The sequence below is a fragment of the Taurulus bubalis genome (genome assembly GCF_910589615.1).
Source record: "Taurulus bubalis genome assembly, chromosome: 20".
Classification (NCBI taxonomy): Eukaryota; Metazoa; Chordata; class Actinopteri; order Perciformes; family Cottidae; genus Taurulus; species Taurulus bubalis.
Window position 1 is genome coordinate 18781352 of NC_136608.1, and position 18274 is coordinate 18799625.

The window sequence follows — 18274 nt, forward strand, 5'->3', positions numbered from 1 at the left end:
CTCACAGCAAGGGACCGACAACACGGGACCCACAACAAGGGACTCACAACAAGGGACTCACAACAAGGGACTCACAGCAAGGGACCCAGAACAAGGGACTCACAACAAGGGACTCACAACAAGGGACCCACAACAAGGGACCCACAACAAGGGACTCACAGCAAGGGACCCACAACAAGGGACTCACAGCAAGGGACCCACAACACGGGACCCACGACGCGTCGGACACCGACGCGTCGTGGGTCCCGTGTTGTCGGTCCCTTGTTGAGGGTCCTCGCAACCCGGATCAATCCGCTCTCATGTCCCCGCAACACAAAGCCGCTCGGGCTGCGGCCGCAAACACTCGCTATGTGGCCGAAAAGAGGCGTCCTTACCCGGGAGCAGCCGAGCATCCAGAGCGCGAGCAGCAGCGGGAAGGGCCGCATGGTGCGGCGGGGCAGAGGCGCTCTAATCCCGGCTCTCTCTCTCAGTCTGCTGCGCATCCAAACAATGGCGCCTCCTCTGCTGCATCGGAGCGCGATGCTCCGCGGCTCCTAGCGGCGCATCTTCATCACCGTCCTCTTCATCACCGTCCTCCTCTTCCTCGTTGTCTTCGTTGGGGACCGGAGCCGCGGGGACGCGCAGGAAACGGACCGAGCTCCGGCGTGCGCGCCGCGGCCTGGAGACGAGCAGGAGGTCGGTGTCTGGAGCGATGAGGAGCTGCTGCTGCGGAGAAGCCCCGCCCTGTCTCTTCCTCCTCCTCTTCATCCTCTTCATCCTCCTCCTCCTTTTCATCCTCCTCCTCTTCATCCTCTTCATCCTCCTCTTCATCCTCCTCCTCCTCATCTTTTTCCTCCTCCTCCTCTTCATCCTTCTCCTCTTTATCCTCCTCCTCCTCCTCATCCTCTTCATCCTCTTTATCCTTCTCCTCCTCATCATCTTTTTCATCCTCCTCCTCATCCTCTTTATCCTCCTCCTCCTCTTCATCCTCCTCCTCCTCATCTTTTTCATCCTCCTCATCTTTTTCATCCTCCTCCTCATCTTTTTCATCCTCCTCCTCTTCATCCTCCTCCTCCTCATCTTTTTCATCCTCCTCCTCTTCATCATCCTCCTCCTCTTCATCCTCCTCCTCCTCATCTTTTTCATCCTCCTCCTCTTCATCCTCCTCCTCCTCATCTTTTTCATCCTCCTCCTCTTCATCATCCTCCTCCTCTTCATCCTCCTCCTCCTCATCTTTTTCATCCTCCTCCTCTTCATCCTCTTCCTCCTCCTCCTCTTCTTCCTCCTCATCTTCATCCTCCTCTTCCTCTTCATCTATATTATCTATAGTTATATATATATAATAGTCTGCATAATGAAGTACTTTAATTATATTAGTTCTTTACTTTAATAAAGTTGTTTGTTTATAACAACTAAATACTTTAGTAGGTTCATGAAACACTTTTATAATAATTACATGTATTGATCCGTTCCTCAGCAGATCATTTATTATTAAAATAATATTTAGATTAGAAGAAAAGATGTGACGTCTGAAAGTAAAATAGTACACACGTGTGTGTTTATTACACTACACACACTACACACACTAGACACACTACACACACTACACACACACTAAACACACTACACACACACTAGACACACTACACACACACTACACACTACACACACACTAAACACACTACACACACTACACACACACTAGACACACTACACACACACTACACACTAGACACACAACACACACACTACACACACACACACACTAAACACACACAACACACACACTAGACACACTACACACACACTAAACACACACACAACACACACACTACACACACTAAACACACTAAACACACAACACACACACTAGACACACTAAACACACAACACACACACTAGACACACTAAACACACTAAACACACAACACACACACTAGACACACAACACACACACTAGACACACTAAACACACAACACACACACTAGACACACAACACACACACTAGACACACTAAACACACAACACACACACTAGACACACAACACACACACTAGACACACAACACACACACTAGACACACTAAACACACAACACACACACTAGACACACAACACACACACTAGACACACTAAACACACTAAACACACAACACACACACTAGACACACACACTAGACATACTACACACACTAAACACACACACTAGACACACACTAAACACACAACACACACAACACACACTAAACACACTACACACACACTACACACACACTAAACACACTACACACACACTAAACACACACACTAAACACACTACACACACTAAACACACTACACACACACTAAACACACTACACACACACTAAACACACTACACACACAACACACTACACACACACTAAACACACTACACACACACTAAACACACTACACACACACTACGCACACACTAAACACACACTAAACACACTACACACACACACTAAACACACTACACACACACACTTAACACACTTAACACACACTGCCTCTCGTACCTTATTGCTTTTATAATACGGGTACCTGTGACTTCATGAATAGTAATGTAAGCTCCCTTTCAGCACAAAATAGTTGTAGCCACCAAATGTTGTGTATCGCATTTCAGTGACAGAGAAAATAATCCCGTATGTGTATTAAAGTAAATAATATAAAAGTACAAATACTTGTACTTTTATATTATGTAGTGGTCCACACGTGGTCAACATGTAGACCATGTGGTCAACATGTAGACTACGTGTGGTCTACACGTGGTCTACATGTAGTCTACGTGTAGACTACATGTAGACCACACGTAGTCTACATGTAGTCTACGTGTGGTCTACACGTGGTCTACATGTAGTCTACGTGTGGTCTACACGTGGTCTACATGTAGTCTACGTGTAGACTACATGTAGACCACACGTAGTCTACATGTAGTCTACGTGTGGTCTACACGTGGTCTACATGTAGTCTACGTGTGGTCTACACATGGTCTACATGTAGTCTACGTGTAGACCACACGTGGTCAACATGTTGACCACACGTGGTCTACATGTAGACCATGTGGTCAACATGTAGACTACGTGTGGTCAACATGTAGACCACACGTGGTCTACATGTAGTCTACGTGTAGACTACATGTAGACCACACGTAGTCTACATGTAGTCTACGTGTGGTCTACACGTGGTCTACATGTAGTCTACGTGTAGACTACATGTAGACCACACGTAGTCTACATGTAGTCTACGTGTGGTCTACACGTGGTCTACATGTAGTCTACGTGTGGTCTACACATGGTCTACATGTAGTCTACGTGTAGACCACACGTGGTCAACATGTTGACCACACGTGGTCTACATGTTGACCACATGTGGTCAACATGTAGACCATGTGGTCAACATGTAGACTACGTGTGGTCAACATGTAGACCACACGTGGTCTACATGTAGTCTACGTGTAGACTACATGTAGACCACACGTAGTCTACATGTAGTCTACGTGTGGTCTACACGTGGTCTACATGTAGTCTACGTGTGGTCTACACGTGGTCTACATGTAGTCTACGTGTAGACTACATGTAGACCACACGTAGTCTACATGTAGTCTACGTGTGGTCTACACGTGGTCTACATGTAGTCTACGTGTGGTCTACACGTGGTCTACATGTAGTCTACGTGTAGACCACACGTGGTCAACATGTTGACCACACGTGGTCTACATGTTGACCACATGTGGTCAACATGTAGACCATGTGGTCAACATGTAGACTACGTGTGGTCAACATGTAGACCACATGTGGTCTACATGTAGTCTACGTGTAGACCACACGGTCTACATGTTGACCACATGTGGTCAACATGTAGTCTACGTGTAGACCACACGTAGTCTACGTGTAGACCACACGTAGACTACGTGTAGACCACACGTAGTCTACGTGTAGACCACACGTAGTCTACATGTAGACCACGTGTGGTCTACATGTTGACCATGTGGTCAACATGTAGACCACGTGTGAGGGAGGTTTCCCGGCGACCTTCAGGCTCTCCGTCGTCCCTCGATGGTGTCGATCCCCGTCAGGTTGTTCCTGAGCACGGCATTAAAACACTTTTAACGGAAAGACATCGGCTTTGAACTCCACCGGGGAGCATTTACACTGAGACCATTGTTTTCTTTGTTCTTACAGGTTTTATGAAATGTTATGTTTAAAATGATGAGGCATTGATCATATATTTCAGAAAGGGTTCTAAATGAGATAGATAGATGTATACTTTATTCATCCCCATGGGGAAATTGGTTTAGTTTCATGTTGTTGACATCTTAGAGTTAAATGTTTTACATGTTAGATATCTCTTTGTTTCACTCCATGAATCATAAAATACTGTCAGACAAGATCCATTATCTCCAACTTCTCAGTTCATTACTGACATTAAGAGGATTATTTATTGTGTTACAAGTTTTATGAAATGTTGTATTTAAATATGCAAATGAGGCGTTATGTAATGGTAACTTTAGATGAATTTAGGGGGAATCTGCAGACACAAACAGACAAAGTAGTAAACATAGTTCATACACATTCTGACCAGTGGGTCCATGACTTTTGTGTGACTTTGTTTGTGATTAAAAACAAGGTTAAGATCATCATATCACAAGAACTGAAAAGATTAATAATGATGTCCTTAAAGTGACAGTAGAGATGTTATGAAGTCCTTAAAGAGACAGTAGACGTGTTTAGAAACCCTTAAAGAGACAGTAGAGATGTTATGAAGTGATGAAGTCCTTAAAGAGACAGTAGAGATGTTATGAAGTGATGAAGTCCTTAAAGAGACAGTGGACATGTTATGAAGTGATGAAGTCCTTAAAGAGACAGTAGACATGTTTAGAAACCCTTAAAGAGACAGTAGAGATGTTATGAAGTGATGAAGTCCTTAAAGAGACAGTAGAGATGTTATGAAGTGATAAAGTCCTTAAAGAGACAGTAGAGATGTTATGAAGTGATGAAGTCCTTAAAGAGACAGTAGCCATGGTATGAAGTGATAAAGTCCTTAAAGAGACAGTAGAGATGTTATGAAGTGATGAAGTCCTTAAAGAGACAGTAGCCATGGTATGAAGTGATAAAGTCCTTAAAGAGACAGTAGAGATGTTATGAAGTGATGAAGTCCGTAAAAGGTGAATTTAAGAAATTATGTCAAATCGAGAAAATCGACTGAAAATGGCCTCAGTGTTCCAGAAGTTAACAGACAACAGTGAACTTAAAACCAATTACTGTTTCTTCATTATAAAAAATGTTGGTTCCACCTGGTGGATGTTTGACAATAAGAGATAAATATGGGAGAATGAAAAACAAGTGGCAGTAGTAAAATTATTTAGATCATGACTGTGAATCTTAGCATCTATTTGGCAACTTTAGCATGTACAGGTGTAGCAACATCAGCATGTTAGCATGCTAACATGCTGATGTTTAGAAAGTTATCTTCAAAACTGAAACATTTCCTTATACGATCGGCTGAAACAATAAAGTAATCAAGCTCCTCTTTTCCTAACGAAGAGAGTGAATCCTGTTAAAGTCAATGTGTGTGTGTGTGGGTCTGTGTGTGTGTGTGTGTGTCTGTGTGTGTGTGTGTGTGTGTGTGTGTGTGTGTGTGTGTGTGTGTGATGTCATTGAGCAACTGGTAGGAAGAGAGGGAAGGGGGCATTGTCCAGCACTAGCATGGAGGACTCTGTCAGCTCACGGCTCAAAAGTCCATCTTTTCAGCACTCAGCAATGTTAGTTAATGTTAGTGTTAATGTTAGTGTTAATGTTAGTGTTAATGTTAGTGTTAATGTTAGTTAATGTTAGTGTTAATGTTAGTTAATGTTAGTGTTAATGTTAGTGTTAATGTTAGTGTTAATGTTAGTTAATGTTAGTGTTAATGTTAGTTAATGTTAGTGTTAATGTTAGTGTTAATGTTAGTTAATGTTAGTGTTAATGTTAGTGTTAATGTTAGTGTTAATGTTAGTTAATGTTAGTGTTAATGTTAGTTAATGTTAGTGTTAATGTTAGTGTTAATGTTAGTGTTAATGTTAGTGTTAATGTTAGTGTTAATGTCAGTTAATGTTAATGTTAGTGTTAATGTTAGTTAATGTTAGTGTTAATGTTAGTTAATGTTAATGTTAGTGTTAATGTTAGTGTTAATGTTAGTTAATGTTAGTGTTAATGTTAGTTAATGTTAGTGTTAATGTTAGTGTTAATGTTAGTTAATGTTAGTGTTAATGTTAGTTAATGTTAGTGTTAATGTTAGTGTTAATGTTAGTTAATGTTAGTGTTAATGTTAGTTAATGTTAGTGTTTGTGTTAATGTTAGTGTTAATGTTAGTGTTAATGTTAGTTAATGTTAGTGTTAATGTTAGTGTTAATGTTAGTGTTAATGTTAGTTAATGTTAGTGTTAATGTTAGTGTTAATGTTAGTGTTAATGTTAGTTAATGTTAGTGTTAATGTTAGTGTTAATGTTAGTGTTAATGTTAGTTAATGTTAGTGTTAATGTTAGTGTTAATGTTAGTTAATGTTAGTTAATGTTAGTGTTAATGTTAGTTAATGTTAGTGTTTGTGTTAATGTTAGTGTTAATGTTAGTGTTAATGTTAGTTAATGTTAGTGTTAATGTTAGTTAATGTTAGTGTTAATGTTAGTGTTAATGTTAGTTAATGTTAGTGTTAATGTTAGTTAATGTTAGTGTTTGTGTTAATGTTAGTGTTAATGTTAGTGTTAATGTTAGTTAATGTTAGTGTTAATGTTAGTTAATGTTAGTGTTTGTGTTAATGTTAGTGTTAATGTTAGTGTTAATGTTAGTTAATGTTAGTGTTAATGTTAGTGTTAATGTTAGTTAATGTTAGTGTTAATGTTAGTGTTAATGTTAGTGTTAATGTTAGTTAATGTTAGTGTTAATGTTAGTTAATGTTAGTGTTAATGTTAGTGTTAATGTTAGTTAATGTTAGTGTTAATGTTAGTTAATGTTAGTGTTAATGTTAATGTTAGTGTTAATGTTAGTGTTAATGTTAGTTAATGTTAGTGTTAATGTTAGTGTTAATGTTAGTGTTAATGTTAGTGTTAATATTAGTGTTAATGTTAGTTAATGTTAGTGTTAATGTTAGTGTTAATGTTAGTTAATGTTAGTGTTAGTGTTAATGTTAGTGTTAATGTTAGTGTTAATGTTAGTTAATGTTAGTGTTAATGTTAGTTAATGTTAGTGTTAGTGTTAATGTTAGTGTTAATGTTAGTTAATGTTAGTGTTAATGTTAGTGTTAATGTTAGTTAATGTTAGTGTTAGTGTTAATGTTAGTGTTAATGTTAGTTAATGTTAGTGTTAATGTTAGTGTTAATGTTAGTGTTAATGTTAGTTAATGTTAGTGTTAATGTTAGTTAATGTTAGTGTTAATGTTAGTGTTAATGTTAGTTAATGTTAGTGTTAATGTTAGTTAATGTTAGTGTTAATGTTAGTGTTAATGTTAGTGTTAATGTTAGTTAATGTTAGTGTTAATGTTAGTGTTAATGTTAGTTAATGTTAGTGTTAATGTTAGTTAATGTTAGTGTTAATGTTAGTGTTAGTGTTAATGTTAGTTAATGTTAGTGTTAATGTTAGTTAATGTTAGTGTTAATGTTAGTGTTAATGTTAGTGTTAATGTTAGTGTTAATGTTAGTGTTAATGTTAGTTAATGTTAGTGTTAATGTTAGTGTTAATGTTAGTGTTTATGTTAGTTAATGTTAGTGTTAATGTTAGTGTTAATGTTAGTTAATGTTAGTGTTAATGTTAGTGTTAATGTTAGTTAATGTTAGTGTTAATGTTAGTTAATGTTAGTGTTAATGTTAGTGTTAGTTAATGTTAGTGTTAATGTTAGTGTTAATGTTAATGTTAGTGTTAATGTTAGTTAATGTTAGTGTTAATGTTAGTTAATGTTAGTGTTAATGTTAATGTTAGTGTTAATGTTAGTGTTAATGTTAGTTAATGTTAGTGTTAATGTTAGTGTTAATGTTAGTGTTAATGTTAGTGTTAATGTTAGTTAATGTTAGTGTTAATGTTAGTTAATGTTAGTGTTAATGTTAGTGTTAATGTTAGTTAATGTTAGTGTTAATGTTAGTGTTAATGTTAGTTAATGTTAGTGTTAATGTTAGTGTTAATGTTAGTGTTAATGTTAGTGTTAATGTTAGTTAATGTTAGTGTTAATGTTAGTGTTAATGTTAGTTAATGTTAGTGTTAATGTTAGTGTTAGTGTTAATGTTAGTTAATGTTAGTGTTAATGTTAGTTAATGTTAGTGTTAATGTTAGTTAATGTTAGTGTTAATGTTAGTTAATGTTTGTGTTAATGTTAGTTAATGTTAGTGTTAATGTTAGTTAATGTTAGTGTTAATGTTAGTGTTAATGTTAGTTAATGTTAGTGTTAATGTTAGTTAATGTTAGTGTTAATGTTAGTGTTAATGTTAGTGTTAGTTTGGGAATCCCTGCCAGACGCATTTTTTAGGTCTCGAAAAGAGGACATGTCCGGGAAAAAGAGGGCGTCTGGTCCTCCCACTTCAATGCTACACTGGTGACAGTGCAAAGCAAGTTGTCGCTTATTTGTTGATAGTAATATGCTCTCCTACTCTGTGACAAGACTGGGATTGAAGCAATCATTTGTTAAAATGTACTCATTTACTTTGGCTCTTTTCATCCTAAAGCTACTACTCCACTGGTCATTTTAGTGGTTAATGTAAATGTTCACCTCAGTGAGTCCCTGACTTGCCTTCAGTCAGTTTGGTTAATAGAGAAGTTAGCCTGCTACAACCATTCTGACGTTTTTCACTCGCCCACCTTTCTCTCTTATTCACCCTATCCTGCCCCTTGCCCACAGCCATGTCAGTCAACTCCTCTTCCTCCTCTTCTCTTCCTTCCAACTATTCCTCCATCAACCTCTATGATTTCCTACAGAAATGCTACGACTCCACAGCCGGCGTCTCCAGCATCCTCCTCGTCCTCCCTCTCTGCAGCTACGTCATCTACCTGGGTTTCCAACGATGGCGACAACAGCGCTCCGGCTCGACGACGAGCCACTCCGACATCTTTACCTTCCACGTGGTCTTCACTGAGCTGATGAATATCGTCGGGTCCGCTATACTCTGTTATGGCGTCCTCACTCGTCTCCCAGAATGGATGATAGTGGGTATGTTCCTTTTAGTAATCTGCTCTTGTGGACAGCTGCTGTTTCACAGTCTGACCTGCGTGGAGCGCTACCTGGCCGCCGTTCAGCCCGTCACCTACCTGGGCCTGAAGAAGGCGAAGGGATCGTATGTGTTTGGCTGCTGTGCTTTGCAAACATGTGTGTCCCATTTGTGGAGAACACAAAGTTCATCTTCTATTCGTGTAACTTATCCTTCATCGTCATGTCTTTCTGCAGCCTCTCTGTTCTCTATGCTCTGATTGGTCCAGGGCCAGGGGGGGAGGGCAGACAACGGGTTGACCAATCCAAGAGGAGAGCGTTCTACACCATCATGGCCATACTGGGAGTGCTGCTGTTGAGGGTTGTGGGGACCATGTTTAACTCCCCATATGTCCAGGAGTCTGAAAAGTGTATTCTGTTGTTTTCAACAACGTGTTGACTTTGCCCAGCAGTCTGGTGTTACCTCTGCTCTTTCTCGGCCGGGAAGGGGAACTACGCTGTTGAAAGAACACCAACATCAGGATCAGATTAGATCATTATGTGGAGAATGTATCGCCTATAGATTGGATCTCTTTGTAGCCATTTTGTGTCTCTTTGTAATTGTAGATTGAGCAATTGTTATATCAAATATGTATAAATATATGTATATACATATATATATATATAAATATGTGTATATGTGTATTGAACACCATAAGTAAAATACAAGTGAAATATGTGGTTTGGTACATGAACACATTCTGCAGCGCAAATGTGTGCAAATGCACATTTTAAAGTCCTGGCCTGAATGTTCTCTGTTCCAAACCCTCTGACTTTGTTCTGCTTCACTTTATCAAAGTCAACCTTTGCAGAGAGAAAGTTCACATATTGAGCTATGATCAGTGGTGTATATTAACGAAGTAGAAATACTTTGTTACTGTCCTTAAGTAGTTTTTTGGGATATCTGTACTCTACTTTACTATTTAAAAAAAAAAATAGAAGTTCCAGGTCCGCCTATAAAAAAAAGCACTTTCAGGATGATGATCTCCTTGAAATGATGCTTCACTAAGAAGAAGAAGAAGAAGAAGAAGAAGAAGAAGAAGCCCTGAATCTCTCCCACATCATAGCTCAATATGTGAACAGTCTCTCTGCACTGTTTTCACTTGAAGAAGTGAAGCAGAACAAAGTCAGATTGGGTAAAGTACAGAGAGAATTCAGGCGAGGTTTCCAAAATCTCCATTTGGGCACATTTGCGCATATTTTCCCGCATCTGTGACATTTGACTTTCACTTTCATATGACTTATGGTGTTAAGTAAACTTGTATCAGTGTGGATTTACTGAGGGAACTGCATTTTCTCTTCTATTTGCTATTTTTTCTTAATTTTTTCCTAATGTGCTGGCTCAGCGATTTATGTTGCTGTGTTCTTTGGTTCGTATCTCAGTGATGCTTTGCAGCAGATGGATTTGGTGAATAGATTTGGAATCTGTGTGGAATTGTCTTGCTTTTTGCCATCTGGTTTCTTCTGATAGCACCAAGCTACGGGCTGCTAGTTCCGGAAACATGCAGAGTGGGCTGACTCGTGACAAAATTATGACTATGATATTTTAATAATAATAATAATAATAATTTTAGTTGGTGTTTGAGTCGTGTTGAAATGGCTGACTAATTATTGTAGCCCAGGTTCTCTTGTTTAATTTGATGTGTAGCATCAATATATTTGTTCATGATTATTGTAATGTCTAAAAAAGCACCTGTAAGGGTCCCACGGGGCTTAAGAATAAACTTCATAATTCTCAAAATTCAGACCCTTTGCTTTTTCATTAAAATCATGTACTTGTACTTTTACTTTCAATACTTAAGTACATTTTAAATCAGAAAAATACTTTTGATACTTGAGTAGAGAAAATATCAGATACTTTAAGACTTTTACTCAAGTAGTATTTTATTAGGTGACTTTTACTTTTACTGGAGTCATTGCCCAGTAAGGAATCTTTACTTTTACTCAAGTACGGCTTTTGGGTTCTTTATACACCACTGGCTATGATTTGGGTGAGAGAATGTTCATATTGATTTCTGTCACTTCGTCATCATTTTGTCTTTTTATAGTGTTTTGCTTTCCATTGTAGCTGCATTCTGTCTCCTTGAAATCATTTAGTTTCTCCTGGTTGGTTTGTGTGTCTTTGAGTTACATTATTGTAGTAATCCATGTTCCAATAATATTCCAATTTAACCTTCTTCTTGTCGCTTTCTGTTAGCATCTCTTGTGTTAGCTTTCTGTTAGCATCTCTTGTGTTAGCTTTCTGTTAGCATCTCTTGTGTTAGTTTTCTGTTAGCATCTCTTGTGTTAGCTTTCTGTTAGCATCTCTTGTGTTTGCTTTCTGTTAGCATCTCTTGTGTTAGCTTTCTGTTAGCATCTCTTGTGTTAGCGGGTCAGTTTTGACCCATGTCTTAAATCAGCTGTAAAATACACTAAAGACAATTATTTATCATCCAAAGTGTTTCTCACCTCTTGGTGACCTTGTTATCTTCCTTATCCATGAACCTATTGTTTATGTTTTCATCTTGTTGGTGTGGGCCTCTGGGCCTTTTCTTTGTCAGGATACCTCCATTTCTATAAAAGGAATGTTGAAATGAACCTCAAGAGAATCATATAAATAAATAAAAGGTTGTTGTGTTACCTGACTATTACTTACTATTACTTACTTATTAGGGGTATTACAACACATCTCTTAAATACGTGTTTTATTTATTTTTTCATTTTAATATTATTAACTATAGTAACATCTATGGTGTTACGGGTCAATTTATATTTACTTCAAGAAAAAGGCTAAACAGTATTTTTTTCAGCATTATAACTTTAATACAAACACAAAATGAAAAGTCATAACACAAAATATAGATTTGTAAGATCAAACAATCAATCAATCAGATCTTATTTTCATAACTGGGTCAAACCGACCCGAACAACACAAAGGGCATCATTTCCACCAGAGCGTTTCATCAGAGTGAAACATTTTGTTTTATTGAAATAGAGGTTCCCGTCAAAAAGATGCAATAAACACATTAATGTGGTTCTTAATGCATTTCAACCTAAAACGGGTCGGTGCCGACCGGAACACACGAGGAAGGTGAACCATATAAAATAAAGGTTTTGTGTTTAAATATTCACCCTTAGTGTTGCTTTGTTTTCCTGTTTTATTCGTTTAGAAATGATGTACATTCATATATTTGAGTCATTTATTTGACATATTTACATGTTTCCATACTTTCATTAGTGACTTCAAAGCAGTTACAATAATCGACTGAATCTAGTGTTCAATGCTGCCTGCCATGTTAAATGGGAAATCAGAAATCCAGATTTGAAAATTCAAACAAACTATGTGAAATATGTGCAAATCCAAGATGGCTGCTCCGCGCATTAACCACCAGAAAGCCGCAGTGATGTGCTGGTTATTAGCTCGCGTCTTACTTGGTTGCATGAGACGAGCGGTACTGACCAGCTGCTACCGGAAGTTTGGGTGTGAGAACGTCACCGTGATGTCATCATCAAGCTGGCTGGCTCAGGAGCACCTGCAGGCGCCTGGTACCGCATGGATCCCTGCAAGGCTGCAAGGCCGTATTTACCAGAACATTAACCATTTACATGCGTTCAGTCGTTGACGGTGAAGCATCTTCATGAATGAATTCTTACAATCGTCACAATTAAACACGATCAAGGCCTTCCTGCTGCTTTGACATCATTTGAGACGGATACATTTCTTGGAGTACATCGAAGTATGAAATATGTGATTTTCTTCTACCAGTAGGTGGCGCTCACGCTGAGGCCTGAACTGACATCATGCATGAGACATGTGGGGCAGATTGAACTTAAGTCTCAGATCATTCTCACCAAATTTGAAGTTGATCGTATAAATTCTGTAGGAGTTTGTTAAAGTACAACGCCTGAAAACAATAACAATAAAATTAAAATGCAGACATTGGGTGATTAACTGCTTCGCCCCCAGTGTTTAACCCAAAGGGTTAAAGAGACAGTACAGATGTGATGAAGTCCTTAAAGAGACAGTACAGGTGTGATGAAGTCCTTAAAGAGACAGTACAGATGTGATGAAGTCCTTAAAGAGACAGTACAGATGTGATGAAGTCCTTAAAGAGACAGTACAGGTGTGATGAAGTCCTTAAAGAGACAGTACAGGTGTGATGAAGTCCTTAAAGAGACAGTACAGGTGTGATGAAGTCCTTAAAGAGACAGTACAAATGTGATGAAGTCCTTAAAGAGACAGTACAGATGTGATGAAGTCCTTAAAGAGACAGTACAGGTGTGATGAAGTCCTTAAAGAGACAGTACAGATGTGATGAAGTCCTTAAAGAGACAGTACAGATGTGATGAAGTCCTTAAAGAGACAGTACAGGTGTGATGAAGTCCTTAAAGAGACAGTACAGGTGTTGGTGAAATAAGACATGGTCACAGCAGGACGTCCTCCAGGACAGACGGATGGAGGCCGGCGTCCTGCAGACTCCTCAGGAGTCTCTGGACCGTGGCGGTCTTCCCTCCAGATTGTCTCCAGCGAACCAGACCGGCCAGAACCGCTCCGTGAGTACTGAGGCGGTGATCGGACCGACACCGGAACAAGTCCTCCGCGGACAGCCCCAGGTCCATCAGGACCGACTCCCACTCGGCGCCGAGCCGGGACGCCAGCCGGGACAAGACCCGGTCCGGAGGAACCTTCTGCAGAACCGAGTCGGGGAGTCGGACGTCTGCAGAGACATTTCATGAATTCTTTACATTGTTTGTAATCCTGAATGTGAGATTAAGTCGGATTTTAATCTCCTCCTCATCCTCCTCTTCCTCCTCCTCCTCTCAATCATTAACGTCTGAGATATTTACAAAAGACCTGGTCCTATGTGGTCCTGTAGAGACCTGGTCCTATGTGGTCCTGTAGAGACCTGGTCCTGTAGAGACCTGGTCCTGTAGAGACCTGGTCCTATAGAGACCTGGTCCTATAGAGACCTGGTCCTATGTGGTCCTGTAGAGACCTGGTCCTGTAGAGACCTGGTCCTATAGAGACCTGGTCCTATAGAGACCTGGTCCTATGTGGTCCTGTAGAGACCTGGTCCTATAGAGACCTGGTCCTATAGAGACCTGGTCCTATAGAGACCTGGTCCTGTAGAGACCTGGTCCTGTAGAGACCTGGTCCTGTAGAGACCTGGTCCTGTAGAGACCTGGTCCTATAGAGACCTGGTCCTATAGAGACCTGGTCCTATAGAGACCTGGTCCTGTAGAGACCTGGTCCTATAGAGACCTGGTCCTGTAGAGACCTGGTCCTGTAGAGACCTGGTCCTATGTGGTCCTGTAGAGACCTGGTCCTATAGAGACCTGGTCCTATAGAGACCTGGTCCTATAGAGACCTGGTCCTATAGAGACCTGGTCCTATAGAGACCTGGTCCTATGTGGTCCTGTAGAGACCTGGTCCTGTAGAGACCTGGTCCTATGTGGTCCTGTAGAGACCTGGTCCTATAGAGACCTGGTCCTATAGAGACCTGGTCCTGTAGAGACCTGGTCCTGTAGAGACCTGGTCCTATAGAGACCTAGTCCTATAGAGACCTGGTCCTGTAGAGACCTGGTCCTATGTGGTCCTGTAGAGACCTGGTCCTATAGAGACCTGGTCCTATAGAGACCTGGTCCTATGTGGTCCTGTAGAGACCTGGTCCTATAGAGACCTGGTCCTATGTGGTCCTGTAGAGACCTGGTCCTGTAGAGACCTGGTCCTATGTGGTCCTGTAGAGACCTGGTCCTATAGAGACCTGGTCCTATAGAGACCTGGTCCTGTAGAGACCTGGTCCTGTAGAGACCTGGTCCTGTAGAGACCTGGTCCTATAGAGACCTAGTCCTATAGAGACCTGGTCCTGTAGAGACCTGGTCCTGTAGAGACCTGGTCCTATGTGGTCCTGTAGAGACCTGGTCCTATAGAGACCTGGTCCTATAGAGACCTGGTCCTATAGAGACCTGGTCCTATAGAGACCTGGTCCTATGTGGTCCTGTAGAGACCTGGTCCTATAGAGACCTGGTCCTATAGAGACCTGGTCCTATAGAGACCTGGTCCTATAGAGACCTGGTCCTATAGAGACCTGGTCCTATAGAGACCTGGTCCTATGTGGTCCTGTAGAGACCTGGTCCTATAGAGACCTGGTCCTGTAGAGACCTGGTCCTGTAGAGACCTGGTCCTATGTGGTCCTGTAGAGACCTGGTCCTATAGAGACCTGGTCCTATAGAGACCTGGTCCTGTAGAGACCTGGTCCTATGTGGTCCTGTAGAGACCTGGTCCTGTAGAGACCTGGTCCTGTAGAGACCTGGTCCTATGTGGTCCTGTAGAGACCTGGTCCTGTAGAGACCTGGTCCTGTAGAGACCTGGTCCTGTAGAGACCTGGTCCTATAGAGACCTGGTCCTGTAGAGACCTGGTCCTATGTGGTCCTGTAGAGACCTGGTCCTGTAGAGACCTGGTCCTGTAGAGACCTGGTCCTGTAGAGACCTGGTCCTGTAGAGACCTGGTCCTGTAGAGACCTGGTCCTGTAGAGACCTGGTCCTGTAGAGACCTGGTCCTGTAGAGACCTGGTCCTATGTGGTCCTGTAGAGACCTGGTCCTATAGAGACCTGGTCCTATAGAGACCTGGTCCTGTAGAGACCTGGTCCTGTAGAGACCTGGTCCTGTAGAGACCTGGTCCTATAGAGACCTGGTCCTATAGAGACCTGGTCCTATAGAGACCTGGTCCTGTAGAGACCTGGTCCTATAGAGACCTGGTCCTGTAGAGACCTGGTCCTGTAGAGACCTGGTCCTGTAGAGACCTGGTCCTATGTGGTCCTGTAGAGACCTGGTCCTATAGAGACCTGGTCCTATAGAGACCTGGTCCTATAGAGACCTGGTCCTATAGAGACCTGGTCCTATGTGGTCCTGTAGAGACCTGGTCCTGTAGAGACCTGGTCCTATGTGGTCCTGTAGAGACCTGGTCCTATAGAGACCTGGTCCTATAGAGACCTGGTCCTGTAGAGACCTGGTCCTGTAGAGACCTGGTCCTGTAGAGACCTGGTCCTATAGAGACCTGGTCCTGTAGAGACCTGGTCCTATAGAGACCTGGTCCTGTAGAGACCTGGTCCTATAGAGACCTGGTCCTATAGAGACCTGGTCCTGTAGAGACCTGGTCCTGTAGAGACCTGGTCCTATGTGGTCCTGTAGAGACCTGGTCCTATAGAGACCTGGTCCTATGTGGTCCTATAGAGACCTGGTCCTATAGAGACCTGGTCCTATAGAGACCTGGTCCTATAGAGACCTGGTCCTATGTGGTCCTGTAGAGACCTGGTCCTGTAGAGACCTGGTCCTATGTGGTCCTGTAGAGACCTGGTCCTATAGAGACCTGGTCCTATAGAGACCTGGTCCTGTAGAGACCTGGTCCTATAGAGACCTGGTCCTATAGAGACCTGGTCCTGTAGAGACCTGGTCCTATAGAGACCTAGTCCTATAGAGACCTGGTCCTGTAGAGACCTGGTCCTGTAGAGACCTGGTCCTATGTGGTCCTGTAGAGACCTGGTCCTGTAGAGACCTGGTCCTATAGAGACCTGGTCCTATAGAGACCTGGTCCTATAGAGACCTGGTCCTGTAGAGACCTGGTCCTATGTGGTCCTGTAGAGACCTGGTCCTGTAGAGACCTGGTCCTGTAGAGACCTGGTCCTATAGAGACCTGGTCCTGTAGAGACCTGGTCCTGTAGAGACCTGGTCCTGTAGAGACCTGGTCCTATAGAGACCTGGTCCTATGTGGTCCTATAGAGACCTGGTCCTATGTGGTCCTATAGAGACCTGGTCCTGTAGAGACCTGGTCCTGTAGAGACCTGGTCCTGTAGAGACCTGGTCCTATGTGGTCCTGTAGAGACCTGGTCCTGTAGAGACCTGGTCCTGTAGAGACCTGGTCCTGTAGAGACCTGGTCCTGTAGAGACCTGGTCCTGTAGAGACCTGGTCCTATGTGGTCTGGATGGAGACTAATCAGTGTTAAATATGTAAATGTGTGTAACAGATGAGGTCTTCTGGTGGACAGGTGCTTCTCTGGTTGTGGTCTCACCTGCTGAACTGGGTCCCGGTCCCGGTCCCGGTCCGGTCTGGAGCTCCAGCAGCAGCTCGTCTCGGACCCAGCCGAAGTCCTCCAGAGACCGGAGGAAGCAGTGGAAGGCCCGGGGCCCGCGGGCCGGCAGCAGGTCCAGCAGCCTGAGGCACCTCAGGGTGCTGGTGGTCTGGGCCTCGATGTCCTCGACGTGGCGGTGCGACAGGATGTCCTCCTGGTACAGGAACGGAACGATGCTGTCGGTGACCAGTAGCTGCCCGGACAGGTACAGCCTGTGTGTCCGCAGCAGAGCCCTGTGGACCGGGTCCATTCCGAGGCGCTGGTCGCCGGTTCTCCGGATGGAAATAATACTCATTAATTCATAATGGATTCACTTGATTATTCTTCACGACAACGAGTCGCTCGAGCCGGATGACTCCTGTTTGCTCATTGTTGTTGCGTCCGAGTGGAAACAAGCCAGCGGAACCAATCTTCTACTAACCAACCACTCGCCACATCTGGAAATAATCTGATTTAATGCCAATTTTTAGTAATTGTTCAACCAATTACATTTAACAAGTTAATTAGTATGGACCGGTCCTTTGTTCGGCACGTATGTTCCACACCAGGAATCCCTCCTTTTGTATGTGTGTAGAAAAGCTCTGCGTGGTGCTCAGGAGCTAACGTTAGCACACAGCGTAAGCTAACGTTAGCACACAGCGTAAGCTAACGTTAGCACACAGCGTAAGCTAATGCTAAGACCAGGTTTACGTTAGAAACAAAAGCGCTTTTATTATTCAAGTATGTTCAGAGTTCACCGGCAGAGTCAACTATCGACCGGATCATGCTCGCGCTCCAACAGGTAAAACTAGATTTAACAATGAAGTCCGACCGAATGGCCATTAAATCCACTTTACGACAGTTCATGTGTTATTTTTCAGGGACTTTTGTTATTTATTTTTAATTAATTTAATACAACGAACACTTTACAGGAAAATTAAAAGTTTCTCCTTAACTGGAGAGTCTCTGTGTTCAGTAG

General features: G+C 41.9%; 2 protein-coding genes across 2 annotated transcripts in view; both read right to left on the minus strand.

Moving 5' to 3' along the window:
* The window catches only part of ptpro (protein tyrosine phosphatase receptor type O), a gene marked incomplete at its 5' end in the record, with an annotated part of 59407 nt that extends 58925 nt beyond the window's left edge, over window positions 1-482 (minus strand). The window contains one exon of the mRNA XM_079236393.1: window positions 375-482. Within this exon, the coding sequence (XP_079092519.1) occupies window positions 375-482 (108 nt within the window). The remainder of the gene's footprint in view (window positions 1-374) is intronic.
* Window positions 483-13610: 13128 nt separating this feature from the next.
* On the minus strand, window positions 13611-17566 carry cradd (CARD and death domain containing adaptor protein; the record flags this gene model as incomplete). The annotated part of the gene is made up of 2 exons (XM_079235833.1): window positions 13611-13903; window positions 17266-17566. 2 exons carry the CDS (start codon window positions 17564-17566, stop codon window positions 13611-13613), a joined length of 594 nt encoding a protein of 197 aa, XP_079091959.1.
* Window positions 17567-18274: the final 708 nt, after the last annotated feature.